The 27,412-nt window shown below is 42.2% G+C and overlaps 1 protein-coding gene across 1 annotated transcript in view; it reads right to left on the reverse strand.

The window, feature by feature from the left end:
* DOCK1 (dedicator of cytokinesis 1) overlaps positions 1-27,412 on the reverse strand; it is a 541,550-nt gene that overhangs the window by 324,971 nt on the left and 189,167 nt on the right. Inside the window, 4 exon segments of the mRNA XM_017537892.2 lie at positions 3,509-3,604; positions 5,373-5,500; positions 19,681-19,787; positions 23,939-24,009. Coding sequence (XP_017393381.1) covers positions 3,509-3,604; positions 5,373-5,500; positions 19,681-19,787; positions 23,939-24,009 — 402 coding nt within the window.

The following is a 27,412-nucleotide window of genomic DNA, read 5'->3' on the forward strand; positions in this document are numbered from 1 at the left end:
CGGTTCTGGGTGAGAAGGTCAGGGCTGTGGAGGATGGTTGTGTGTGAGAAGGTCAGGGTTGTGGAGGACGGTTCTGGGTGAGAAGGTCAGGGCTGTGGAGGATGGTTCTGAAGACGGCCAGTCTGTTCTAACCCTTTCGTTCCCAGGCAGTGCTTACACTCCCCTGGGCCAAATGCTTGATATCAATGTGACTCTGGAGAAGACCAACATGGGTCCTCGCTGCCATGCCCCCTCGTAGAACATGCAAAGCTCCTTCCTAAGGAACTCCTTAGGGTTCCTTAGAACACATGGGTTCTTCCAAGCTGGAGCATCCCAAGCCCTTCAGGAAATGGGCACCTAGCTTGTGGTCTGGCTCTTCCGCCAAGGAGATCCCAGAGTGTTACGGTGGATACGACATGGTAGAAAATAGAAAGGTGTGTGTTTCCCTGGACAGACGTCTCCCTAAGCAGGACAGAGATCTAGAAGCAGCTCAGTCCTCTCCACGACTTCTGACATGGGCCACGGCTGTCAGCATTGTGTGCCTCTGTCCTATAGCAGAGACTGACAGCACACACGGGCCCAAATCCAGGCTCAAAACAAGTGTTGCCATGCTAGCTGTGGGATCTGGAACCATTTCTTATCTGTCTGCAGCGCACTGTGAGAATTAAATGAGAATCTTCCCATTCATTATATAGTGCCTAGCACGTAAATGCATGCTCAATGAAGAGTTGCTATTATTATTACCACTTTTATCCTTATGCCTGAGATAAGGGAAATTTCCCAAGGACTTCCTGGACCAGATGGTCTGAGAGGAGATGCCATTCCCTGCAGAGTCTATTCTATCCCTTGATTAAGCTGCAGGCACATCTTATAGTCTCTCCACATTCCCAGGTTGCCACCCAAACTTTATGACCTTTCTCTGTGCCCTCTTCCTTCCAGTTTAACTGTTGGCCAGTGAGCTACAAACAAAGTGAACACAGGCCTAGCATAAAGAACCTAAAGAAGGCTGGGCATGGTGTCTCACACCTGTAATCCCTGCACTTTAAGGGGCTGAGGCGAATGGATCACTTGAGGTCGGGCATTCAAGACCACCCTTGCCAACACGGCAAAACCCCGTCTCTACTAAAAAACACAGAAATTATCTGAGTGTGGTGGTGCACACCTGTAATCCCAGCTACTCGGGAGTCTGAGGCATGAGAATTGCTTGAACCCAGGAGGCAGAGGTTGCAGTGATCCAAGATTGTACCACTCCACTCCAGCCTGGGAGACACAGTGAGACTCTATCTCAGGGAAAAAAAAAAAAAAAAAAAAAGACCCTAACTAGAGGCAGGATTGTGCCCCAACTAGAGACAGGCAGGACAACACCCCCTAACCAGAGACTGGACTGTGCCCCGCTGACTAGAGACAGGAACATGCCTCCTAATAAGAGAGAGGACCATGACCCTCTAACCAGAGACAGGACCATGTTTCCCTAAGCACAGGCAGAACCATGCTCCCTAAACAGAGACAAAACAGTCTTATGAGATCACCGGCCTCCACACCCACCGTCTCCGTCATCTGCCACTGCCCCTGCATGTCATCATGTCATCCCTAGCCTCTATAAACCCACCCATCCCAAGAGGGGTCTCGGCAGAACCATACTTGGTTCAATTTCAAGCCACACGCTGTTTGCCCTACATAAGGCCCTTTCCAGTTCCACTCCTGAGACTGTGTAGAGTGCACCTGCAGCATGACCCCAAAAAGACAGGAACACCGGACCTCAGGGGTCAACGCCAGACCTCAGGGGTACTCCTGGAGTCACTGGAAATCCTTCTCCATGGCTCAGCACGCATCCCATATTAATGTGTTCCCAATGTGTTTCAAGACTATGAATAAGAATGGTTACGGTGGAGAGTAAGAAAAGGCAGGCAAATTTATGTTTATGTAATAATGGAAAAGTCCACTGTAAATAAAGCCAATTTACATGGAAACATTTTATTTCCTAATCCACACATGTAGTAATCCAAACTTAAAAGAGATACACTTTAAAAAGGAAACCCTGACCCTCGCATGTGCTGAAGCTCTAAGACATGAACTGTTTCACTGGATAGAAGCACAGTAAGGCAGCATTTGCCTGTCTGTGCGACCTGCCTGTGACACACACAAAACAGGTCCTCTTGGCGACACCAGACACAGAAATGCACAGGAGCTGAGTGCTCCGTTCTGACTGTGCTGTCCAAGAGCACACACTTCGCCTCCCTGTTCACACCCTAGATGTGCAGAAAGAACAGTGGTCACGTACCAGGAAACACCAGTGTGCCTCCTCTGATTTCAAGTGAAAACTCCAAAGGGATGTTATCTCCTTTCATTTCGAGTTATTTTTTGGACAGGTCATCCACCAAGGTGAGTTAAATGGTAACGTTCACTAAATTTTTTAAAAAGTATCCAGTCTATCATTGATGGGCATTCAGGTTGGTTCCAAGTCTTTGCTATTGCAAATAGTGCTGCAATAAACATACATGTGGATGTGTCTGAATAAAGAAGCTGTGGCACATACACACCATGGAATACTGTGCAGCCATTAAAAAGAATGAGTTCATGTTCTTTGGAGGGACATGGATGAAGCTGGAAGCCATCTTTCTCAGCAAACTAACGCAGGCCCAGAAAACCAAACACCACATGTTTTCACTCGTAAGTGGGAGCTGAACAATGAGAACACAAGCACACAGGGAGGGGAAGAACACACGCCAGGGCCTGTTGGGGAGTGGGAGGCAAGGGAGGGAGAACATTAGGACGAATACCTGACGCATGCGGGACTTAAAACTTAGATGACGGTTGACAGGTGCAGCAAACCACCATGACACATGCATACCTATGTAACAAACCTGCACGTTCTGCACGTGTATCCCAGAACTTAAAGTTAAAAAAGAAAAAAGAAAAGAAATTATAACCTCTTGAACCTCAAAAAAAAAAAAAAATTAAACAAGACCTACTCTTGCATCTTTTGCTGAAGGAAACAAACTTCAGGGAGGTGGAAGGTAGAGCAGTAAACTCTGGGAAAAGACACCATGATCCAAAACTTGACGGACTGTCTAAGTTATTAAAATATCCTTGAAAAAAATGAATAGGTTCTTGCCTAATTATTCTGTTTCAGAGAAACACCTACACTACGTTAGAGTAGACAATAAAATAACTAAGGCAGAGCATCTCAATTACTTTTTAGGATCCTTCATGAAATTTTATCAATGGCACCTTAAATTGTAAACCCTACAGAGGAAACTGCCAGAAGAATGAGGACTTAGCAGAAAATACATGTCTTTTGCTACAAGTGAGTAATGAGAAAACAAGAGCCAAATGTTTCTGTCTTTAAAGTTGGTTTGCTTACCCTCCAACTTTGACATTCATTTGGAAAATGAGGACATTTGATATACCAGGCTGCATGTCGACGGCTCACTACATTGCAGTGTAATAAGCTTATGTTCCAACAGCAGCTGGAGAAGGATGCTGTCACCCCAGTTAAACATCCAAGCATATGTCGCCAAGCACTTACAATGAGCTCGGAATCTCGTCCCATGGAAATGACAGTTCGGTTCACGGTCCGGAGAAGCTTCTCCATGATAATCTGGACGTGCCTCTGTGTTGGTCCCTGAGGAAGGACCCACCAGTGAAAATCAACACCAAAAAGAAATATTAACATGCAAGCCCCAGTGGTTGTCATTGAATCCATTTACCCTGTAAAGAGTAAATCAATTATAACCCTTAATGAGATGAAAAATGGCCCTTGTCAAAGGCAAAAGCTCTCACAAAGAAAACTCAGGGAATTTTATTAATTATAGTCCATTAATGATAATTTGTTATATATATAATCAGAGTAATTTAATTTAAGCAAACCTTAAAAATAAAAGAAAAATCTGTTTAAACAATATACTGTTTATGATCCCTGATTAGCCCACCAATTCGTTTTCTAAAGATATTTGGCCACCTGAAAATGGAAGGCAGGCAGGTAACAGTCCTAGACGGTTCTGCACATCAAATGCAAATAACTTAAACAGTCACATAGGACAGAATGTTTAAACAGCATCTAGCAAACTAACATTCATACTGCTGTGGCATTTTCTATCAGTAAAATTGACTCTTTTATTAGCGTGGGATGCGACTGTTGATTCTTCGTGAACTTTGAATCTGATTAAACACGTGGCTCTAAGCCTTTCCCAGCGTCACCACCTCCTCTGTGAGGTTTGGCCAAACAAGCTCTTATCCCAAGCTTTTCTCCAATAAGAATAGGGAAGAGCCAGAAATGGGACCACTGGGGGTTGACCTTTGGGTGAAGGCTTCCAAAACCTCTCCAAAAGCAATACCCTTGGAAGAGCTGAAGTTTCCAGCATCACCAAGAACAGATTTAATCCAATCTTTTCCTTCAAGATCACTAACCAGGCTCTGAGAGAATGAGCCAGTGCTGCAGGGGAGTGGGTGACCTGGTATGTGGGCATGGTGACGAGGAGGGACTTCCAAAGTCTTACAGGAAAGAGCCAGGGACAAGGCTCATCTATTTAAAAACCCTGGCCACTCTGTCCAGGGCTAGGGGCAAAGACGGTCAAAGCCCTGCTTTCTCACCTTTCCAGGCACACCTGGAAAATCAATGGCATCACATGAGTGCTCAAACAGGTGTGGTATGTTGGGAGTGAAAGGCACAGGATCAGACTTTTCCATACGTGCTGGCACCAACTTTCTCTTTGTTTATTTTGTTTTCTAGAGATGGGGGTCTCACTGTGTTACCCAGGCTAATCTCAAACTTTTGGGCTCAAGTGATCTCCCCACCTTGGCCTTACAAGTGCTGGGATTACAGGCGTGAGTGATGGCGCTGGGGAGGCACCAACTTCTGATTTTTAAAAACGTCCCAGAAACAAGCATACAATTTAGAAATGCAAAAGGAATGGGGTAGAGCTAGGAAAGCACAGACCTAGTGGAAGAGAGCCTGGGGGAAAAACAGAACTGCTCTTCTCCTTATGGCTCTCACAGCACACCTGGCTTTTTTTTTTTCTTTTTTTTTTTTTTTTAACTTTGTGCATGTATTACAATAATAAAAATAGGAAGAGAGAATGCAGGTAGTTAGCCAACTTTAAGCATCAAAGCCTTTTTGTCTGACTTCAGGATGAAAATCTAAGTCCTGAGAGGCATTTCACTGAGAAAACACAGGAAATAAAAAACGATTTTCAATGCAGAAGGCTAAATGTTGTAATAATCACCATAAATACATAAATAAAAATAATTTAAATGTGCAACTCTACCAACACAAAAAGAGAGGCTAGACCTTAAAATTAAGGCCATTCTTTTTTACATGAATAAAGTTGCACTGCAAGGCAAATGCAGGTTCAAGCAAATGCCAGGACGTCATGCACAGAGCCATCACTCACCACGTCCTTCCTGTACAGCACCTCCAGGATGTGGCTGAGCAGCTGACAGCAGGCCTCCAGGTCCTCCTGTCTCTCCAGATGGTACTTGAGCTGATCGGTCATCATGGGAAGCAGGATCTCTCTGCAGTCTACACAGGACACAGGGGTGCCCATCAGTGGGAGACCCATCAAGATGCAACTCGCATTTGCTATAAGCTTGTCTGCCCTTTCAAGCATTTTGCATATCCCTTGTACAACACATGAAACTGACATCTGGAGGGGTCAATGACTTGACTGTGAGAACATCACGTCTACTGTTAATGTAAATGATTCACATATAAACACACTTTAGTGCATCTGTGTCTGTATCCCAGTAAATAGATAATTTGCAAACATACTAATAGACATAAACACACACACACTTATATCCTATTGTGTGCACATAAGTGCAGGCACAAACACACTTGGGTTTTTTAATGAATTTTCTCTAACTGTGAATTCACTAATTTGCAACATTAAAAGAAATATTTCCTACAACAAAAATTATTTGAATTGCAGCTTTTTTCATCTATGCCAAGGTGAGCCAAAGTATGGTTTCCTTCTCCAAGGCAGAAGATGCCAACCTTGGAATGTGGCAGTTTAAGGCACATAGAGTCCTTCTCAAGGCAGCTTCCTGGAGTGGGCTGAGGAGGAACCAGAAATCAAAACCAGGAGCAGAGGCCCCACTCTGGGAAGCAAGGCTGTACGATGAAGGCACGCCATGGTGAAAGGATCAGAGTCAAAGCAGGTTTGGATTTCCACTTGTTCTTATGATAGGAGCACAAGAAGAATATTCAGAAAATAAAGAGCAACAGGGAAACAGATACAAATAAGACGAAAGGTGAAATGACAGTCTTAATTGTCTCTTCCAGTTGGGGAATCCAGTTTAACTGGGGCAACATCCACTCTCCAACACGGGTTACCTATGTCTAATACCAGTTCTGTGTTTTGACACTAGCCCAGCAATTCTTATTTTCATTAAATGCAGAGCATGAGAGGAGACAGCGCTACTCTAAACCCTTAAATAGACTCAGCCAGTTTTCAGGATTTTATATTTTAAGACTTACAACATTAATGATACATAAAAACATGCTTTGCATTAATGTTTCTTTTACATAAGAAAACTATAACCATGCAATATTGGAATGGTTCCTTTAAGTACACAGAGCACACTTGGAACTTTCCCAAGAACTACACTATAATGAAGGACTGGGGTGCAGGCAGAGAGAAACAAAGATTGAGAAACAAACACAAACCCTTCTACCCCACTGTCTTCAGTGGATCACATGTGGGCAGCTTACGTCAAGGCCTTTCCTAATTACATTTTTTATTGATTTCTCAGGAAAAGACTGATAGCAACTCCATTTTTGCAAAAAGTTTTGTCCAGTTAATATGGGAAAATATGAAATTACCTGTTGATTTCTCAATGCCAGTAGTCAATACTTAGGTGGAAGTAACACATGACATGCTAAGTGCTGTACATCTTCTGGAAAGAGGCCAGATCAGCTTCAAAGGCTGTGGTGTCTGGAATTTCACAGGAGGCCAGTGAGGGAGAGCACAGTGCCAAGATGGGCTGCCCCTGCAGGAGCCTCTGCCCTGGCGTTAGAGCCACTCAAGAACAAAGCAAAATTAACAAAAAAAAATGACTTCATGGGAGGTCTCATTCTTGTTCATTTGTCACCAAGAGAAATGACCTCATGGGACCGAATCCAGCCTGGAAGCGCTAACACACGGGACACATGATTTCCACAAATATCCCTAAATCTCAATTCCTTTCCTATAGCAACTCGATGTTTATGAACTACATCCAACCTTAATAACTCGAGCTGCTGACCTTAACCACAATGCAGCAACCATCGTAAGGTTTAACTCCAGATGCTCTAGCCCAGCTGGCCGGAATGCTTCCTCAGCAAACCCTTAACTAAGCCCAGCCCTGCCGGCATTCTTCCTCGTGGTGCCCCACCATGATATCTCCCAAACGAGTCCTCTCTTCCTTAGGCAGGAAACACATCACACACTGTGCCCACCTCAACATGGGGAGAGCCCTGAGCCAACCCTGTCACCTGGTCATCCCTATCCCTGCCACCATTCTGGAGAACAAGCTGAATTTCCAAGAAACCTCAGAGGTAATAGTCAGAACCACTAAGATCTGAGCAGGTGGTGATAGCCCCCAAAAATGTGACTAAGGTAAAAAAAAAAAAAAGACTACATAAGCTTAGTAAGGCCATCTTCCAAAGCAAGCTTAGGACGGACCCGAGAGAGGGAGAAGGTCTAATGGACCAGCAAGTACAGGCTGGGAGAAGTGCGTATTTATAAGTGATTCCAGAAAATCAGAGGAACATAGCTCTAAGCTCAGAGACATCAGACCTGACCCTGTAGGCTCTGGTACCCAGATGTCCTGGCCTAAATCCATCCGTTCCATCCCTCGCCGCACCATTTATCCGTCCTGCTAGGCAGGCAGTTGTGGTCTGTGCTGCTCTAAGAGCTAACTGAGTGGGCTGGTCTCATTTGTTAGAATTACTCTGGGGAGAAGGAAGGGATGTCTGCCTGTTCATCTTTGGCTGGGAGATGCAATCGACCATCTCTGTCTACCTGGTAGGAACATCCAGCATCCACGCCACCTGGAGAGCTACGCTACCTTCACCTGTTTGCTATCCAGCCTCTCTTGATAAGAAACAACAAAACTTTTGGAAATGTCACTGTCATTTTGTCCCACATAAAGATAATTCATTCACTAAGGCCCTGAGAAAATTTTTTAAAAAATTGTTATAATCACCCTGATAGATCAGAATCCAAATGCACCTCAGCCTTCACGAGCCAGCCACCCATGGCTGGGGAGGTGGGGCTATGTCTACTTTAACTGGGACAAAATGAGATGATGTTTGAGGTAGGACTTTGCAAAAAGCTGTCCGACACGCCTCAGTGAGAAGTCTCCCCTAGCACCATCAGCATCAGGAAACTCCACATCTGACCCCGAAACAGAACCAGGTCACTGAGGAGGAAGAGCTGGCAACCAGGCTTTCCCTAAAGGCCAAAGGTCACTCTGCCCATGCCAGGCATTTCGGCCAGGCAGAGGGTCACACGGGCTGCGGCACTTCACAGTACCGTCCATCACCTGGTCTACCACAACCCATTCCAGGCCCCCAGGGAAAGATCGGTAACTCCTCAGAGCCACTCGGTGAAGATGGGAGGACCCAAGCTGAAGGAAGCAAAGCCAAGGAGTGGACCTCGCTGGTGACCTGTGATCTGCAGGGCTCACCACAGCCCGAGGTGGACCCAGGTACAGCTCCATTCTCAAAACACCTGAAATGCTGATTGCATTAATTATCTGTTCCTCTTTATTGGGATGCAATCTCCATAAGAACAGAAGCCTTCTTATTTTCCTTAAATGGCATATCCAAGCACATAAACCAAGGCCTGATGATAGTGCTGGTATGAGTGTGTGTATGTTGGATTAACTTGCAATTACATGCATGTGGTAGCAAATTAAAGTCTGCAGTTAAAAGCAGGTCTGCCACTTCCAGCCCTCAATAAACGGTAGCTGTTGATAACAGTAATACAAATATCATTATACAAAGTCGGCCTTTTCAACTAAAAGTATACAAAGAAAGCTAAAGCCTTGCAGCTGCACTCTCCAGCACAGTGGCCACTCAGCTGCCCTCCCCAAAAGCAAAAATCTAAGTTTCTTAAGACCTCATTTTTTAAGGGGTTTCTCTTATTCTGTATTTCTGTCAACAGATAGTAGGTTTTTTCAAGAAGTGGTGGGAGTACACATTTTAAGTAACACTAAGAGTCTTGAATTTTATCTTAAGACAGCGTATGAAGAGCTCTGAGGAATGTACACTACTAAGACAGACAGATGGATAGACGAACAGACAGACAGATGGACATGGACACACACACACACACACACACACACACACCCCTATAATGACCTATTTTAAAGCATCAACAGCTATCTCTGGCAGCCAAGAAGAGGAATCTCCTGTCTTCCTCAGAACATCACACATAAATGTCCTGAATACTTTTCCCATGGACAAAATGCCATTTCTATGGGTTTGGCATTGATAGTCCCATTAGTTTCAAAACAGTTGGCCTGGGAACCAAACAAATAACCTACCAGGAGGATTAAAAAAGGGAAGGGGGTCTTATATTTTAAAGAAAAACACATCATCTTTTGAAAACTCTGGAACAAATACTTACCAGAAGTCCAGAAACCTGGGTCAGTTTATGGGATATGGGAAAAGCCTTTTAATCAGTTTACCCACACATATGAAGAAATAATGCAATCCCCCTGCTGGCTCTTTGCTTTTTAACTTGGGCAAGTTACTTAAACTCTCTAGGTCTTAATTTTTCTTATGTCAAAATGGGGATGCTGTAGGTCATCTCTCAGGTTGACCGTGAGAACTAAATGATAGGAAGTGTGTACTCAGCAAATATGAGCCTACAACAAATGCTGGTAACAGAAGGAACAGTATTATACAAAGTCAGCTTGTTCAACTAAAAGGACACAAAAGAAAACTAATACCTCAGAGCTGTGCTATCCAACATGGTAACCTCTGAGCATGTGAAATCTAATTAGTGCCATAGAGGAATGGAATTTTTAACTTAATTTCATTTTAATTAATATAAACTTAAATGTAAAAACTGCTACTTGATTAACTTATTAGAAACCAATGTCTGGAACAATTGGGGTATGTGAATCTCATTTTTCAAAGGTAAATTATATTCAACGATGAAAATAAAGATCAAGTGTCTGGTGAAAAAAATTTCACATCCAAACTGAGATGTGCTGTAAGTGTGAAACACTGGATTTCAGAGACTTCACATAAAAAAGAGAATAAAAAATATATATCATTAGTAATGTTTAGAGTAAATTCATGTTGCAGTAATGTTTTAGATAAAATACACTGTTAAAATTAATTTCACCAATTCCTCCTTTTTTTTTTTTTTTTTTTTTGATACAAAGTTTTACTCTGTTGCCCAGGCTGAAGTGCAATGGTGCAATATTGGATCACTGCAACTTCCACCTCCCAGATTCAAGTGATTCTCCTGACTCAACCTCCCAAATAGCTGGGATTGCAGGTGTCTCCCAACACACTCAGCTAATTTTTGTATTTTTATTAGAGATGGGGTTTCACCATGTTGTCCAGGCTGGCCTCAAACTCCTGATCTAAGGTGATCCACCCACTTGGCCTCCCAAAGTGCTGGGATTACAGGCATGAGCCACTGTACCCAACTGCCTCATTTTTTTTTAAATGTGGCAACTAGAATATTTTTAATTACATACTTGGCTCACATTCTATTTCTGCTGGGCAGCACAGTCTCAGAGTACACTAGAAAGCAGATGTTAGAGACTTTGTGTGCAACTTCTCATTTTCACGAACTCCCATTTACTATAAGCAGAGCCAGGGCCACAGCTCTCTCCTATCAGACACCCCACCACATGTACGTGACTCCAGGACTGCCAGTGCTTGTCAGTGCTGACTCAGGCTATGGTGACCTACGAGGAAGTTAGAATCAGTTAGGACAGCTGTCCTGGTTTCCTCTGCCAGGCACAGAGCAATAAAAGTGACCAGGCGGGCCCAGGCTCCATGAAAATCGGCTGTGAGGATTACACTAGCCACCCTTTCACGGCCCCTTCCCTATTGTGATCCACAATGGTTACAGACGGCAATAATTCAACATCTGTTCATCCTCAGCTGCAAGGGCCGAAGCCAAGATGATTAATGCTTTCGTAATGGGGACAGAGTAAAAAATATTAATCTTTATAAAAGGTATTCAACAAGCATTATCAGCTTATAAAGGTACAAGCAGAATATCCGACCATAACCCCATTACAGCTCTACATTAAAGCAAGATGCAAATACAAGAATGAATTTGTCCATTTAAAATATTCATTTTTATGAACACTGAGTAATGTACTTCTTAATTTTTAGTTTGGTCACATTAAACAAATGATCCATAAAGTGCATTTAATAACCCTGTGAGTGTTACATAGAACTGAGATCCAGAATAACACTTTTCATGAGAATTAAACATTAAGAACGATATACATTGGGGGTGTTTGCTATTCATCTTGTATAGTCAATCATCTTATTTTCCAAACATCTAAGAATCCTGGACCCACATGTTTCAACACATTCAAGTGCTTTTCTCCCACCACTCAAGTCTTCAAACAACAGAAATACAGAAGACAGTGTCCACACTGGAAGGAATCACGGAGCCATCTACTTAGCTCCACACTTCACAGTCATGGGAACTGGGAGCTGAGTGAAGGGACCTTCAGGATTGCACCCCTATGTAGCATTGGAGCCAGAATTATTGGATGTCTGATTCCTCAGCTAGAGCTCTGCAGGATAACTGATTCCTGCAGGTGCATTTGTGTGTAAACCTGTATGATTCAGGCGTATTTACATATCAGATGCAAAGCAAATTATTCAAGAATCATTTTAACCTAACAAGTAATGAAAGTTAGCAATACCAGAGAATAAATCAACATCAAGTCACCCTTGGTATGTCACTTATCCTTTCTGCATGTTAGTTTCCTAGTCTGTAGTGTTCAGATTGGAACAGGGCTACTTGGCAGAGGGATGAAATTGTCAGAAATGTGGGAATCTTCAATTCACCCTTGAGGTATTCAATATCATGGAATTTGAAAAGGTGACAGAGCAAGCAAAAGGGTGATGGAAATTGGAAGGAGGGGGCACAGTAGCACGTGGACTATTGTACAACAGGAAAAAGAAGTTTGTCAAAGATCTGTTTTCTGGACACCAGCACAAGGCTTTGTAAAAAACTGAGCCATCCTTTAAAGGAAGGCAGTGGAGTAGCAGATATTTTGTATCTTTTGTTTTGGAAAACTAAGGATTAAATTTCCATGACTCTGCTAGTAACAATTTGCCAGAAGAAAGAAATGAAAGAAGAGCCAATGGAGAAAAATCAGTTGAGTCCCTTTTATTAGTAGATGAAAAAATTTGCAAGATGCAAGTAAAATACCAGAAAACATCGTGTGGGAAGAACTGGTCAGGCAGGAAGTCTATTCTCTAGGTGGAGGAAGGTATGTCAAGGACATGGCTTGTGTTAAGCTCAGAAAGAATTTGCAGGGCTGTCAGTCTGCAGGCAGAGTCTCACCATGTGGAGGGTGAGAAAGCCAAGAGAGAGAATCCACAGGGTTGTGGAATGGTGGGTATTTTTTCAACCAGGAGAATAAAGGTGGCAAAAAACATAGGTCTTGGTCAATGTGGTCCTGCACACACTCCCCTCCAGGTTGCTCTGATAATAAAATACATATGGTAAAACTCTGTGTTGTGTTGCAGTTTATCTTAGGAAAAGGACTGCACCCCCAGGGAGGAGTTTATGTCCAGGAAAAGACAGAGGTCCTGAAGCAGAACCTAGGAGCTGATCTGGGGCTCTTCCCACTGTCCCAGGCAAGTTACTGTATGCAACATATCATGCAGTCACAGAGCTCAGCTCCCAGGAGCTAGAAGAAATCATGGATTAGGGAGACTCAGGGACTTGCTTTCCCAGTGCCCAATGTGCAAATGACAATACAGTACAACCGACACAGCCTCTTCTCAGATTATTCTTCTTGCATTCATCCAGAAACAGCAACAGAAGCCCAGAAGTGACAGCAGAACTCAATGTATGATGATAAAGTTTACACCAACTACACCATAAAGAACTGCTGGCACTACCAATTTGATCACAGATAAGAGTCCCCACATAAAAAGAAGAGGGAAACTATTAAAACTCCATGAATGTATGTGCACAACACTGTATACTTTATATATTTATTTGTACGTTTATTTATTCACTTATTTGTATTTTGTTTTGTTCCACATGGCATTGGAAGCAGTTTTCAGAATGCATTACTCATGTGGTGGGTGTGAAACAGTTTAAGAAAAAAGTGGGCTGATGGATTTGTAAGAGGCCACCTCCTCAATCAGCACCATGGCGGTGGACAGCGCCCTGCCAGGCATTCAGCTTGCAGACCAGGGCTTCTTGCTGCTCTGGTGTCTTTCTTGAGCATTGAGATTATCACTCTTTTGCAATTCTACATTTTTAAGTAGATGACTCTGAAGAGTCTCAGAGGAAGCAAACTCTCTAACCAATGGTCCTGAGCACACGGTAGATAATGAATTAGGATGGAATTGAAATGGATACAATTAAAAACCTGAAATTGAGTTAACCCTCCTACATTCAATAAATCATTTCTAAAATCCTGCAATGTTTTAACAAATGGTCTTTTCAAAAACATATATAATGAAAGATAGAGAATGACTTACAGAATGAGGGATGAAAACGGTGCAATATTACAGATAAAAAGTTTTCTCGAGGCATGAAAAAAATAGAAGAGAAAATGATGTTTACATTCCACCATTATTTAAAAAAATCAGTCTTCAGGGTTCACAGCTGGTATCGTTCATTAGAAGTCATCAACATAACCATCTAATTAAAGTACTCCAGAATACTATATGAGTGGTACTAAGTGACTGTGGCAAAATTGGCCCCAACCCCAATTTTTCCTTGTGTACAACGTCTATCAAGTTACTGCAGAGTAGCTCTGAGTTTAAAATCTCTTTCAACACAGCAAAATATCTTTCTATTTTCCATAATAGCAAAGCTCAAGATATTTTATTTTGGTTTATGAATTAAAACATTAAGAAGGTCTATTATGGGTCTGTTTTAAACACACAGCTTTTCTATAATTTCAGGCATAATAAGTTGATTAATAGGGTAATTTGGGGCATACAAATTTTCTAGCATGGGTCAAATCACAATGATAGTAGTGTAGAAATCTGGCTTAAATATTTCCTAATAGCTAGTCCCAATAGGTGTCTGGAACTTTGCCCTCAGATTTCAAAGGGCTGCTGTAACTAATGTTTCCACCATTAAAAAGAAGAGTTTTACTCTGCTTGCTAACTAGAAGAATCACTCACCTTGAAAAAAATAAGGAAAATAATTTAAACTCTCTAGGCCTACACTTTCAAGAAGCTCTGTATTACTCAAAAATGGAAGCAAATGAGGTTTGAAAAGACTCGTGAACACCGTCTACAAGGAGGCTGTTTGCTGTAGTGAAGGGAGGAGCCTCAGGGGGGCCACGGTTTGAAGGAATGGCCTCTTCCCCATTCCTACTCACTGCCAGAGCCCAACCACCAACAAACAGACAAAGAGAAAACTACACAGCGTGCCAAAGAATAGCAGGCTTACAGAAAAGCAATCTAGTGAGTATTAAACTATTTGCAAGATCAAAAAGGGATAGTCTTGCCACTAAACTTTACTCTCAAAATCTCACACTCCCCTCCAAAACAAACTAAGTGAGGACAAAATGATAAATACACAGTAAGCTCCAAAGAAAATCTGTCCATTGCTTTGGCCACTATCAAAATAGGAATATGGAAAAAATTACATCTTGAAAGGCAAAGAAGTGACCCACTGTTCATTGAAACGAGCTTCCCAAAGGTGTCAGATTCAGAAGGGGCCAGTGGGTAAGAGATCATATTCCAACAGGATTCACCTCCACTCAAAGGCCTCTTATAAGTATGGCCAATGTTTTTTACTAACTTAAAAGTCAGTATTAGCTCAGGTTGATTCATTTTATTCCAATTTCTTTAACATTAATGTTATACATTTTTGTGAGCACAAATCCTAAACATCAGTGTTCTAGTGTTTATTTACACTAAAACTTTTCATTTCTATAAGATTTAAGCTTTAATTTTCACAGCTTTTGTCAGCTAAGTGGGCAACAATACAATCACATGGAAACAAAGCTGCAAAGGCACAATGATGAAGCTTTGACCTTTCCATCTCTTTGTATCTATCTTGCTTTGAAAATCTCCTCACTCCACATGACAGATTATATGCAAGAGTCATCTTTTGGTGAAGCACATAATCTATTAACCAGCTTTCAAGTAGTCAAGTCACACCACAAGACAAAGCTTAAAGCCATCACAGCTCACTGACTCATGCACACAGCCCATTCACTGGCTCTCATGCACAGCATGCTAACACGTTATAAGCCCTCCACCTCGGCAAAGGGGCAAGGGTGGGAACATCCAAGGTAGATGTCTCACCAGCATGGGGACCAGCTCCTCTAAATATCCTCTTCTTAGGAACACTGTTATGCCCTCTGTATCACCACCATACATTTAAAATGACACAAATGGAATGCTGTGATGGCAGAGATTTACCTCAAAATATCTGGTGGAGGGGCATGTAGATATAAAACAGATGGATAATAAGTTGATAATTTGTGGAGCTGAGTGATGAGTACACTGCCGTACATTACGCTCTTCTCTCTGCTCTTCTGTAAGTTTGAAATTGTCCATAGTTTTAGCAAAAAGGCTATCCTGAATGCATCAATCTGAACTGCACCCCCCCATCATATTTCCAGAAAACAGAGGGATTATTAGACCAGATGCCAACAGAAGATCATCTTGATTGTATAAAACCGCTCAGAGAAGACTCTCCATACCTCAAGTCTCTCACTCATCTCCCTCTTCCTTTTCTCCAGATGTTACTCCCCCAATAAGACCTTTCCTTTCTCCCCTGTGATCAATTCATTCAAAGCCAAGACCAGGAAAGACTGCCAACTTCCCCAAGTGAACCCAAACCTTCATCTCCCTGCAATCAAGTCAACTACATGTGTGCAGCTGGTCATGCTTCTTTCTCTGTACTGCCTCCTGGTTAGGAATACCCATATGCGTTTCATTCATTCAATAAACATGCGCTATAGGCATGCTGAGGCCAGGCATGTGCTATGTAGAACAGCAAAATCTAGATGAACAAGGCCCAGCTTGGAAAGCTCTCATCCTATGGAGGGCCCACAAGTAAGCAATTAAGAAATATAATGATTCCACATGGGGAGTATGCCACGAGCAGCCATGAGGTGGCATGTAGCGGGTATTTTAGGTAGGGTAATCAGAGTTCTCTTGGAGGAAATACTCTGTGATGGTTAATTTTAAATGCCAAATGACTGCACCACAGATACCTAGAGAGCTGGCTGAACATTATTTCTGTGTGTGTCTGCAAGGATGTTTCCAGCACAGATGAGTGTTGGAATTGGTGGACCGAGTGAAGTACGTCCGCCCTGCAGAGTGTGGGTGGCCAACACCTAACCCTTAAGGGCCTGGATAGAACAGAAAGGCAGAGGAGGTTGAATGCTCTGTGGGCAAATGGCAGCAGTAACACAGCCCTGGTGTCCTCATTCAGGCCAGTCCCACACGGGCGGGACCACACACAGCTGTCTTGCTTTGACAAGCCCAAAGACGTGCCTCCTATGAAGCCCAACAAACTCAGCTGGATGCATCTAGAGTCCGTGTTCTCAAAGACAGAGAAATGGGGAAAACAAGGCCAGAAACCACCAAGGCACTGCAAGGCCTGGCCTACTGGGACTAGACCTGGCAATGAAAGGCTTTTCTGCAGAGGAACAATAGCACTTTCAGAATTCACTGCCAGCCTCTTGCAAACAGATCCACCTGTCATTGTATCAGGGGGAGATAAAAAGAAATGTTTTAATGCAAAGCAACCGGTGGGTCTCTTTTAGTGAGTAAGGCAACACACACGCTGAGAAGCGAACACTTGGGAATTGACTTCACCCAGGGAGCCCCCACGAAGGAATCTGGAAGACGCATACAGTGATGCATTCCTCCACATCCTCCAGAGGATGTTCACTGAGGGCGAGTGCATTCAACAACACATGCAGCTAAATCCAGCTATACCAATTTCTAGAAATGGAGAGTTCATTTGACTGATTCCACTGGGATCAGGAAACAGGACAAAACAACCACATTTGTACAAATTAACAAGAAACAGAAAAGGCATGAAAATCAGATTCAACATGTCTCATCAGAAAACGGTTTGGCTTTAATTCTTATACCAAAGGTGGCACAAAATATTTTGCAAAAGTAATGACATCTTTTGTAAGAATGGACCAACTGGAAGATTTCTGGTGATAAATCTTTCCTGACTAGGAGGTAAGATGTCTGTTGGCTGCTTTGAACAAGCAGAGGGCTTGCAGATGAGAAAAACTGAGGTTGTTTTAAGAAAGACGCTTAAAACTCAAAGCTAATAAATGGGACCATTTTCACATTGGCCAAAGCATTCTGAAATGCTTCTAGGCAACCACTAAGCATTTAGAAATACATTTGAGCTGCAAATTATGGCTTAGACAACTTCTACTGATGGGGCAATTCTGGAGCTGCTTGTAAGACATGAAGCTTCAGGCTAATTCTGGTTCATTGAGCCCACAATAATTTGGGATTCATATATTTCATACAATCTCATTTACTACGTTGGGTACCACTTGCTTATACTAAGATCAAAATCCTAACTCCATACTTGAAAAGATAATAGTAGTTTAATTATTTCAAAATATTATATTACCTGGTAATTCCATATTAAACAAAGCTAAGTGTTTATTCACATGCTGCATACTTCTAAAACACGACTTCAGGCTGTCTAAGATAAAAGGCTTAGAGAACAGGAATGAAAACAGACAGAAACACAATTACAAACACCTAAGCTAACATAATCATTGAATATAAACAGTAAGTTTCCTTCAAGCTTTCGGCAAGCTAGAAAACTGAGTAAGTTTTAATAGAAAAAAATCTGTTTTAAATATGTTTAATTGAATCTTTTGTGGCTTACGTCCTTATTCAAAGAAACTAAGTGACATACAGAACAAAGTTTTGCAACAGAAATTTCGAAATATATGTAAATGTATCCTGGAGAACGCCTTTGTTAAATCAACACTCAAGAAAAATCAAGCACAATTCATTGACAATTTACTGACAATTGTTATTCATAAACAGTTGACACTTACTGACAGTTGTTAATTTGATGAAGATACTGATGACAGTAATGCTGGTGATGGAGTATGTATATGTCTTGGCATTGAATGGTTAGGAGATGGGGCATCAGTAACCCACCTAGTAAGACCCAGATATAAAACTTTCAGAGGATTTTACCTTCTGTGGTATAAAGCTTAGTCAATGTAGGAAGAAACCCTGAAGCAGGGTCCCTAGCCATCACCTCTATCATCAGCCTTTCGTTAAGACCCCTAGAGTCCCCAAATTTGGGAAGACACCTGGTGAGTGGGCAATTCAGTCTCCAGTGAGAAACTGAAATATGGACGGTCAGGAATAACGGCTCAATGGAGAGTCATGTATTTTGAGTCCCAGACAATGGTATGAGCTGACTTTCTTTTATGAGAGTAAGAAATGGCTTCTGACTCAGAGAGAGGTCTACATGGAAGGTCTGCAGAAAGCCACCCACTTCTTGGTTTGATTTCTTTTTTTCTAGAGAAGAGCACTCCCACATAAATGAAATCGACATTTTTTTTCAATATCAGCCTTAGCAATAAGTGTACACTCTGGTGCATTTTATAAGATTAACTCAAGAAAAAAGATTAAAATTTGCATCCCAGAAGGCACAAAGGACCAAGCCAGGCACTGAGTGCATTCTGAATCCAGCCGGTAGCTGAACGGGGACAACCCAAGTCTGGGATGGCCCATCGATTAAAGCACAGGGGAACTGCAAACAACACCAAGAATGAAGACAGCAGAAAATGAATGAGGCAGCCAAACATCCGGGCACAAATGGAATTGAATACATCCATGCCTCTCAGTCAGAATGTCAATCAACAGCCTTCACGTTTGCCTCCAATAAATGAGGAGGTTTGTGGAATTATGCAGAGGTTTTCAGCTTTCAATAAAACTGCTTGACAAGTGTAAAATATTAATTCAATCTGTCCAAATAGAAAGGAAATGATTAATAAAAAAGGGCAGGGAGATAACATGGGGAAATATAAGGTGTTCTGCAGGATAAATGAGTTGAAGAATCATTAAAACTCTTATTACTTTGAATAGGATTCGAAGAAATGCTGTAAAAGAATGCAAAGTTCAGAATAAGACAGAATCATTACTTCCAGATTTAAAGAAAACTTGAATTCTTTTCCTTGCAATCATCACAATGGAGGCAAGTGGTTGCCTCCCCAGGACAGACAATCACAAATCGTAAAGGCTACAATGTATGCTGATTACCCTAGGACTTTGGTGTACACCTAAATTACAAACTCCGAGCTTCCGCCTTCATTTCTCAATGATCTATTACCTGCACTACATGTCAATTACCCTTCTCTTGTAAGGGCTAAATCTTCCTGTCTTGTAATACAGCAGTCTTAATTGGTTGCAACCTTCACTTCTTTTGTCAAGAGGAGGCAATTCAAAGGGTCGATGTCTTCAGAAAATAAATAACAAGACAAATGAATAATTCTTAGGTTTCCACTCACCATGCTGTGTGAAGAGGTCACTGTGGACAATTTCGATCAAGCAATAGAGTTTCTGGATGGTCAGCAAGCCAACAGGAACATTGAGGATGAACTCAGTAAACATTTTGCTATGAGGAAAAACACAAGGGAAATAATTTAAAGACACACAGCAAAAGGATCCAATGCTGTTACAGTACTGAGATGCCAGGTCATCACATGGTCATTAGTGTCACCATTATGTTCAACACGGCCCCTCAGACACTATGGGTCAATAACTCATTCCAAGAAATGATGTTATAAAAGTGTTCATTTTCACTTCACAACCACTAACATGCCTATAATCCAAAAGATATACAATAACAAGTGTTGGCGAGGATATAATGAAAGGAGAACAGTCACACCAAGCTGATGGGAAGGTGACATAGGGCAGCCACTTTGGAAAACAGTTTGTCATTTCCTCGAAATGCTAAACATAGTCACCATATGTCTCAGCAATTCCACTTCCAGGTATATACTGCCCCCCCACCACAAAAAAATGAAAACATATATCCACACAATTTGTCCATGAATACAAGTGGTATTCTTTACCATACTCAAAAAGTAAAAACAATCCCGAAGTCCATCAACTAACGAATGGATGAACAAAATGCAGTATATCCATACAATTCTTCTCCAAAAAGGAAGAAGTGCTGATGCTAAACCGTGGAGAAACCTTGAAAACATTATGCTAAGTAAAAGAAGCCAGTACAGAGGCCACACGTTGTATGATTCCAGTCCTATAAAATGCCCCGAAAAGACAAATGTGTAGAGAAAATAGATTAGTGTTATCCGGGACTGGCTAGGAAGGAAAAGTGACTGGGAATGGACACTGGGATATTACAGGTTATAAAAAGGTTCTAAAATTGGACTATGGTGATTGTTGCACAGCTTCTAAAAACTGCTGAATTGAATTGTCTAAAACAGGTGACTTTATCATTTGTAAATAATATCTCAATAAAGCAATTAAACAAATACTTTCACAAAAGGCTAACGGACCTATGAAGAAATAGTAGAAGAGGAGCTTTTGTTAGTAACTATACAAACATAAATTAAAATGGTGAGATACGGGTCTTCCAGTCACATTGGCAAGATTCTCTAAAATGGTAATTCCCAGTATTGGCAATTTTTGGGAAAACAGACACCAACATATACCGGTAGAATGTTGGTTTTACCTTTTGGAGGGGGGCAACTAGATAAAATCTACTGCAAATCCTCTGAGAAAATGCAATACCAAATAATACCATCTCTCTTTTTATCCTAATGATATAAAATAAGAGTAGATACTACAATTAAGCTACAGGAAATTTTATCCTAGCATTTTATAATATTTAAAAAAAAAAAACCCCAATACAACTCAACAATCATCAGGTAGCACAGTAGCTAGGGGCCTGTTCTTTGTAATCAAAAACCCCAGGTTGGCCTTGAACCACTGCCATTCACCAGCAGAGTTATCATGGACATGTTATTGAGGGTAAAATTAGGCTAACAATAGAACCTATGTCATACCCTTGTTGTAAAGATGAATGGACTAATACAAGTGCTTTGTGTAAAGACTATTTTACATGGTGAAGGCACATAATCGATGCCGGGTCTGCTGTTGCTGTTTAAAGATAGGCCAGCATGGGATGGAATCGGCGTGAAAGTTATTAACAGTGATGATGCAGAAGACGCCCTTATGGCAGGGGAGAGAAAGATGTCTTAAGGGCAGGAGCTGATCACAAAGAATGGTGATTTTTTAAAATCTGAGATGGAGTCTCGCCCTGTCACCCAGGCTGGAATGCAATGGCGCAATCTCAGCAGTGCAATGGCACAATCTCAGTTCACTGCGACCTCCACCTCCCAGGTTCAAGCGATTCTCCTGCCTCAGCCTCCTGAGTAGCTGGGATTACAGGCAAGTGCTACCACAGCCAGCTAATTTTTTGCATCTTTAGTAGAGACAGGGTTTCATCATGGTGGCCATGCTGATCTTGAACTCCTGATCTCATGATCCACCCACCTTGGCCTCCTAAAGTGCTGGGATTACAGGTGTGAGCCACCTGCCCAGCCAAGAATGGTGACTTTTTCAGGTGTGTGAGTGAGTGTGTGTGTGTGTGTGTGTGTGTGTGTGTGTGGGACCCAGCACTTTCTGATCTTTTGGGTAGTGGGCTTAAGTTTCAGTGATCCTCTTCTGTCATCTCTTCTGTTTATTGAAAGATTAACCAATATTCTAAATAGGAAAAAATAAGTTGTGATTTTCAATGTCATTTTCTAAATCAGTGTAACAGGCATTGAGGAGGAACACAGGGATGCACAAATTGCAGACAGGCCACAGCAGCCTGCACTGGCCCTGGCCAAGAAGGTCTCCCTGGGATCTCCAAGCACATGGCTCAACCACAAACTGTGAGCGTCAATGATACCCCTCCATTGGTGAGGGGCTAATTTGTATGTCCAATGAGGACAGGCCCGGCTCACGCACAAACTGTGCGCACAGACGATACCCCTCCACGGGTGAGGAGGTGATCTGTGTGCACCATGAGACAGGCCGAGAGTATGGCCACAGCCCACACCAGCCTCAGCTTTCTCCACTTCCTCTCAGTTTTTCAAGACCTGAGCTGCTCACATATGAGAGTGCCGTGGAAGCACCTGGGGTGAGGAGTTTGTAAAAAACAAATAACTAGGCCCCACCGTGAAGTTTCTAATTCAGGTCTGGGGAGGAAGCCAAAGTTTGGCTTTCTCTAACAAGTTCCCCAGGGCTACCGAAGCTGCCATATCGGGGCCCACTCTTGGAGAAGCACGTGCAAAGGAGAGGACTCTGCAGCATGCCAGGTGGGCAGACACCGCCCTTGAGCCTGTGTGTTTCTCCTTTTCTCATTTAGGGCCTGCAAAGCTTAGGACCAGCACTGTTAGTGCCCCAGGAGCAGAAGATAAATGTTTCCCTGCAGGACACTAAATCCTGGGGAACATCAGATTCACGATGATTCGTGGGGGACAGCGCCTCCCAGAGAGCCTCTCGCCCTTCAATTCCAGGGCACGAGTGACCTATGGTAGACATAAAGTACAGGAAAGATGATCATCTTTTATTCAGTTTCACTGCTCCGTGGACAGATGGCCCTTTACTAATATTTAGGAGGGCTTCATTGGCCAGTAAAAAATGGTGTCTTCACTCACAGGTAGATTATTGTGTCAAATCAAAACCAAAACAAAAAGTAGTTGAGGATTGTGCTATGAAAAGTCCGGGGTTGGATGGGAGCCGTTGCGCACGTCTGAAACCCTAGTGCTTTGAAGGCAGAGGTGAGAGGGGGCACTTGAGGCCAGGAGTTTGAAGCTGCAGTGAGCTATGATCATGCCACTGCACTATAGCCTGGGCAACAGAGACCCCATCTCTTACAAAATAAATTAAAAAGGTCGTGTATCCCATTTGCTCACAATGGCACTTTTCAGAATGCAGTGATACCAACAGATAGGGAACACACAGTACACCTGGCCACTGAGAGGTGGCCAGGGAGGGAGGGAAAAGGAAGGGTTAGGTTTCCAACCTCACTCCTTGGTCTGAAGGCCGAATGACCAGCTTCCTCAAAGTTTGTTTGTGGGGTTTTCTAAAAATTATTTTCTTAGCAACTTCTGAGTCTTCTGCTTGAGGCTCAGGGCCCCTCCCAAAGAGAAGTTGCCTCTAGTATAGAAGCAGGAGCTGGCACACGCATATTAAAGCTCATATAAGGATTTTTAGGTGCTGAAAACAAGAGCAAAACCAACAACCACATATTGAAATTCAAACCTCAAAGTATGCAAAATGCCAAATGGGCATGATATACTAATTAGATTGTAAACAATCTTCTTAAAAAATATTGTGATGCGGTGAAACCCCGTCTCTACTAAAAATACAAAAAATTAGCCGGGTGTGGTGGTGCAGGCCTGTAGTCCAGCTACTTAGGAGGCTGAGGCAGAAGAATCACTAAACATGGGAGGCAGAGGTAGTAGTGAGCGGAGATTGCGCCACTGCACTCCATCCTGGGCAACAAGAGTGAGACTCTGTCTCCAAAATAATAATAATGATAATATTGTGATGGTTGACTGGTGATGCTTTTTCCATATAATGTCATAATTATCAAAGAATCACAGACACCACCAGCAGGACATGTTCCAGAATGATCCAGGGCACTGACATATGGAGACATGAGGCAGAACCTGAGCATCCCATAAACTGTGTGAGAGGATGTCACGCACAGCACGTGACAAGCATTCGCCTGGGCTGTATACTTACCTGAGCTCTTTGGGATCAAACACCAATTTCACATCATTGACGATCGTTGGTAAGTATTTCAGTGCTGCCCCCTGCAAACCAAAAGACAAGCAAGCTAAGCAGAATGTAGGTTAGGGAATGTTCAGACCAATTTATAATCCTTATGAGAAGAATCGCAGAAATAACAAGAAGAGAAAGATCACTTCCAGATGAGGGACTGATGGCTAACACTATGAAAATAGAGCAAAGAAAAAAAGTCATCGGGCACACTGGCTCACGTCTGTAATCTCAACACTTTAGGAGGCTGAGGCAGGCAGATCACTTCAGCTCAGGAGTACGAGACCAGCCTAGGCAACATGGTAAAACCCCACCTATAAGAAAAAATACAAAAAAAAAAAAAATAGTTGGGTACTGGTGACTTGCACCTGTAGTCCCAGCTACTCAGGGGGCTGAGGCAGGAGGATCACTTGAGCCCAGGAAGCAGAGGTGCAGTGAGCCATGATCATACTACTGCACTCCAGCCTGGGCAACAGGGCAAGACCCTGTCTCAAAAAAGTAAATGAATCTCTGATCTACAAAGAATGCTCAAAGAATGCTAACTTCTGACAGGTTGTCTTGGCACATAATAAAATGATTTAACAGATAACAACACTTAACAACACTTACCACCTGCAGACTAAGTGCCTATACTGTGTGCTAAGCATGCGCATGATTTTCTCCTTTAATCCTTGCAGTGCTCTGGGGGGTTAAAGCAAAATGAAGACCTGTCCCCCTCCGAATAATCCTCTCTCATCAAACTCACTTCAACTCTTCTACATTCAATGATTAAATTCAACTGTGTTCGTTCCATTCCAAAAATGTTTTCCTGTATACCTGCATATACTTTAATTATGAATCATTCTGTTCCTCAGTAATGTATCTTCTAGAAATCAAACACCCGCAAAAAACAGTAATGATATGCATCACAGATGCTATGGCATGCTAAACACTGTATGCCCTTGTATATTTGATCTTTAATTCTTACAGAACTCCTGTATTAGTCCATTTTCATCCTACTATGAAGAAATACTGAGACTGGGTAATTTATAAAGAAAGAAGTTTAATGGACTCAGAATTCCGCATCACTGGGAAGGCCTCACAATCATATCGGAAGGTGAAGGAGGAGCAAAATCATGTCTTACATGGAGGAAGGCAAGAGAATGTGTGCAGGAGAACTGCACCTTACAAAACCATCACATCTCATGAGGCTTATTTGCCATCATGAAAACAGCATGGGAAAAACCCACCCTTGTGATTCAGTTACCTCCCACAGGGCCCCTCCCACAACACAAGGGGATTATGGGAGCTGCAATTCAAGATGAGATTTGGGTGGGGACACAGCTAAATCATACCACTTCCTATTAGAAGGGAGCTGAGTAGGAAAACCAACAATGGAGACATTAATTACTTTGTCCCTGTTTACAAAGCTACTACTGAACTAAGCCACAATTAAATTCAGTTGGGGGAAGCCAGAGACTGAGTCCCTTTGCTCTCTCCTGTTGGGAAAAGTTCCTAGATTTGAAGTGATCTGACTCTGGCTCTGCCACCTTCTACCTGTGTTTTTAAGTAATAGGGAAAAATAACATTCATGCCAGATACTTCAATGGATTGCATTAAAGCTCAAAATCAAATTGGAAAATGAATAGGGTAACACTTTGAACACTGGAAAATACTACACAATTACAGAAACAATTTTTGCAATTGTTCTCCAAAAGCAAGTAGGCAGAAATCCACTTTAAAAGCATTCCCCTGAACATATACAGACGGTTGATGGATTTGTAACAAAGGTACACAGTACCGCCAGCAAATACATAAACTTCATGCCCTACCCTCTCACACTGTACAAAATTCAACTTTAAATGGATCACAGACCTTAAATATAGAACTTCAAAAACTGTAAAACTTTCAGAAGAAAATACGTGTGAGTTTGGGCTAAGTAAAGATTTCTTAGATATGATACCAATAGCACAATACGTAAAAGAAAAAATTGATAAATTGGGCTTCATCAAAATAAAGAAATTTCTGCTCTTTGAAAGGAACTACTGAGACAACAAAAGGAGAACTACGTGGAATAACTGGAAATCATATGTCTGCTAAAGATTAGTACCAGGAATACACAAAGAATGTTTAAAACACAATAATGAGAAAACAATTTTCCCCTCCCCGCAAAATGGGCAAAAGATACGAAGAGACAATTCTCCAAGGAAGATATATGGATGGCAAATAAGTACTTGAAAAGCCACGCAGCACCATTACTCCTCAGGGAAATGCAAATTAAAACGACAATAAGATACAAGTAACATCTATTAGAATTATGAAATCAAAACAAAACAAAACAAAATCCCTAACAAGTGCTGTTTGTATACTCTGCCAGTCTGAATCAAAAATAGTTCAGCAACTTTAGAAGCGAGTTCAGCAGTTTCTTGTAGGTAAACATTCATAATCCATAGCACTCAGCCATTGTACTCCTGGCTACATCCTTAAACGAAGTGAAAACCTACATTCACAAAAATGGAAGGCATCCTCATAAGGCTAACAAGGATTCTGGACAGCAATGCGGTGATAATTAACCATCCAACAGGCCATGCTTCCACCCACTTCCTCATAATCCAAAGTCACGCAGCACTAGATACTGATCATCTGCATCCCCAATGTTCTTGCAGATAGGACTTCTGACATTAGAATCCTAAGTCTTCTCTTTAAGAACTGCATAAGGTGTTCCTCAGATCCTGAATTCCAGGGAAACTGCTTATGCCAGCTGGTTTGAAGGCCCCCCCACAGAGAAAAGGAATCAGCACTGGAATGAAGTTTCTTCATCTCCCTGTCCCTTCACCCTAGGCTCTTCAACCCACTTAGGGCTCCTCTAAAGCCCTGAACAATACGTAGCCCCAAACTCCTCCGGCAGACGATCTATTTCCTCCTTCTCCTCTTTTGGTGGTCCTACAATTAAAATTCTTTCTCTGCTGCCACCCAGAGTCACAGCACATTGACTTGGCATGCACATGGGGTAGCAAACCTATTACGGTTACAAAACCGGATGTGGATGTCACTAGCAGCTTTATTTGTAATCCCTGAACAGGAGAAACAACCCCAGTGTCCCCTCAAGAGGAGAATCCATACGATGGAACACAATGCAGTAAAAGAGAAGCACCAACCACTGCTACCTACAACACAGATGCACCTGAAGAACACAGTGATAAATAAAACAAGGCAAATGCAAGAGACGGCATCCCATCTGACTCAATTTTCATAACATTCTGGAAACGGCAAAACTACAGAAATGGAGAATATTTCAGTGGCTGGTGGGAAATGGTGCAGGGGAATGCCGGGGGCTCAGGGACCCTCCCATGGAATGACTGCATTATGGCTTTGTCTAAGCTGGCAAAGTGGTCCAGTAAAAAAGAGTGAATTTTATTGTATGTAAATTGTACCTTGTTTTTTTTTTTTTTTTTTTTT

Source organism: Cebus imitator, unplaced genomic scaffold, assembly GCF_001604975.1.
Source record: "Cebus imitator isolate Cc_AM_T3 unplaced genomic scaffold, Cebus_imitator-1.0 Scaffold107, whole genome shotgun sequence".
NCBI lineage: Eukaryota > Metazoa > Chordata > Mammalia > Primates > Cebidae > Cebus > Cebus imitator.